Below are 2,143 nucleotides of genomic sequence, written 5' to 3'. Positions count from 1 at the left end.
CATGTGGTAAAATCATTTTCATTCATTAGGGTAGAAGAGAAGATTGTTACACATGCTTTAATGACTGTGATCATGTCATAAAAGAATTATTATAAAAATATTATTTAAGAGTAATATAGTTATTTTGTACTTCAAACAAGTATTTAGTTAACTAAGTCAGAATATTTAATCTAATTAGTTTCAAACTCAGTTATTCTTAACCCAATCCGTAACAATCAAAAAAACCCAAAATTTATCCATTTTTAAAATTTATATTAAAAATGCATATTATCACATACCAGTATACCACATTGACGATTTATGTAATTTTATCTTTGAAATATCATTCAAATCAAAAAAACATTAATCATTAAAAAAACATTAATAAGATGGAAAACTCTATGGATACTTCACGCCCAGCCGTTAGATTTAATCGAGAAGTCGCTACTAAATTCCCGATAAGGCTAAAACTGTAAATTCGCCACAACCGGTCAAAATTAGATTCTCCGTTTCGTTGACAACAATGACGTGGCTTTTCATTACCACTTTTACCCCTTTTCCGTAAAAGGCTTTTATATATATCCAATAGCTTCCAAAGGTTTTAGAGGGTTTAGGGTTTCGTTAATCTCCTCCGATTTGGGGGTGTGTTTCAATTTCTCCTGTTAGCTTTGCTCTGCTTTGAAATCGAAGAAGTAATGGCTGTCGATGGTGCTAGGAAATCGGGAACTGTGAAGTGGTTTAGTGATACCAAGGGTTTTGGTTTTATTACTCCTGAAGATGGCGGCGAAGATCTGTTTGTTCATCAGTCTTCGATCAGGGCTGATGGTTTTAGGAGTCTAGGTGATGGTGAGACGGTGGAGTATGTGGTGGAGAACGGATCTGATGGCAGGGCGAAGGCTGCCGATGTTACTGGTCCCGAGGAGGGGCCTGTGCAGGGAAGTAGCCGTGGAGGCGGCGGTGGCGGGGGCGGACGTGGAGGAGGCGGTGATCGTTACGGTGGTGGAGGTGGCGGTGATCGTTATGGTGGAGGAGGCGGTGATCGGTATGGTGGTGGCGGATATGGTGGTCGTGGAGGACGTGGTGGTGGTGGATACGGAGGTGGAGGCGGCGGGAACGCATGTTTTAAGTGCGGCGAGGCTGGACATATGGCTAGGGATTGTGATCAGAACGGTGGAGGCGGAGGTGGTGGTGGCTACGGTGGTGGACGTGGAGGATACGGCGGAGGTCGTGGTGGCGGAGGTTACGGTGGCGGAGGTCGTGGAGGCGGAGGTGGTGGCGGTTGTTACAACTGTGGAGAAGATGGTCACTTTGCTCGTGAATGTCCAACTGCTAGTAACCGTTGATCTGAAATCTGAATGGAACTGGTAAATTACATCTGTGTTTTCTACCATTAATTTGCTTCTTATTTTTCTGTTTTTTTGGGTTTTTTTTGTGATTTCTAATTTCTATGTTTATGAATCCCTTGTTGAACCATTTGGCAAATGTTTTTAGTTCTCTTATATGATAGTTTGTTCCGTTTTTGGTGCTTGATCATGTTTTTGTTCTTCAAATCTGTAGTTCATGTTCTCATGATTTTCCTTTTAAACTTCAAATTTGATCTTTTTTTCAAGACTTATGCACAAGTGGTTGGGATAAAGATTAACTGAAGTGGGGTTTTATCATCTTTGATTGATATTGAGCAATGGATATGGTTGCATAATATGTGTGCCACGTTTTTAATGTATAAATATCTCCATATCATTTGTAACCAAGCTTATCTACAATTTGAAATAAATAATATAAAGAATAAAGGTATCTTTTAAAACCCTTGATGAACTTGAAATTGGTTTTTTAGACAAAATCAAAAACTTGAAATTAAAAGGGATTATCTTTTTAAGTACAATTTCAATGCATTAACACATTAAGATGCAAGTAATCTATTCACGATTGTACACCGAAACCAATAACACGAGTGTTCAAAAGCTTAATTTCCAAAACTTAATTTCAGCAATTCGGTCTTCAGGTTTAAAAGCTGTATTTCATCTTTTAATTAGAAATTAGTGGAGCAAACAAAAAAGCCAGCTTCCAAGCTAACCACATCCTTTTTTGTTTTTCCTTTCGATCCTATCTTGGAGAACTTGTCAATGGGAAATCCTTCTTCATTTTGGTACTTATTCGATTTGGC

At 38.7% G+C, this 2,143-nt stretch overlaps 1 protein-coding gene across 1 annotated transcript; it reads left to right on the top strand.

Moving 5' to 3' along the window:
* Positions 1-565: 565 nt before the first annotated feature.
* LOC111898982 (cold shock protein 2-like) lies at positions 566-1,506 on the top strand. Its single transcript, XM_023894862.3, has one exon. The coding sequence runs from the start codon at positions 675-677 to the stop codon at positions 1,320-1,322; it is 648 nt and encodes a 215-aa protein (XP_023750630.1). The 5' UTR covers positions 566-674; the 3' UTR covers positions 1,323-1,506.
* The last annotated feature ends 637 nt before the right edge of the window (positions 1,507-2,143 follow it).

Source organism: Lactuca sativa, chromosome 8 (assembly GCF_002870075.4).
Source record: "Lactuca sativa cultivar Salinas chromosome 8, Lsat_Salinas_v11, whole genome shotgun sequence".
Classification (NCBI taxonomy): domain Eukaryota; kingdom Viridiplantae; phylum Streptophyta; class Magnoliopsida; order Asterales; family Asteraceae; genus Lactuca; species Lactuca sativa.
Note: the sequence above shows the minus strand (reverse complement) of the source record. Positions and strands in the feature narration are given on the sequence as shown.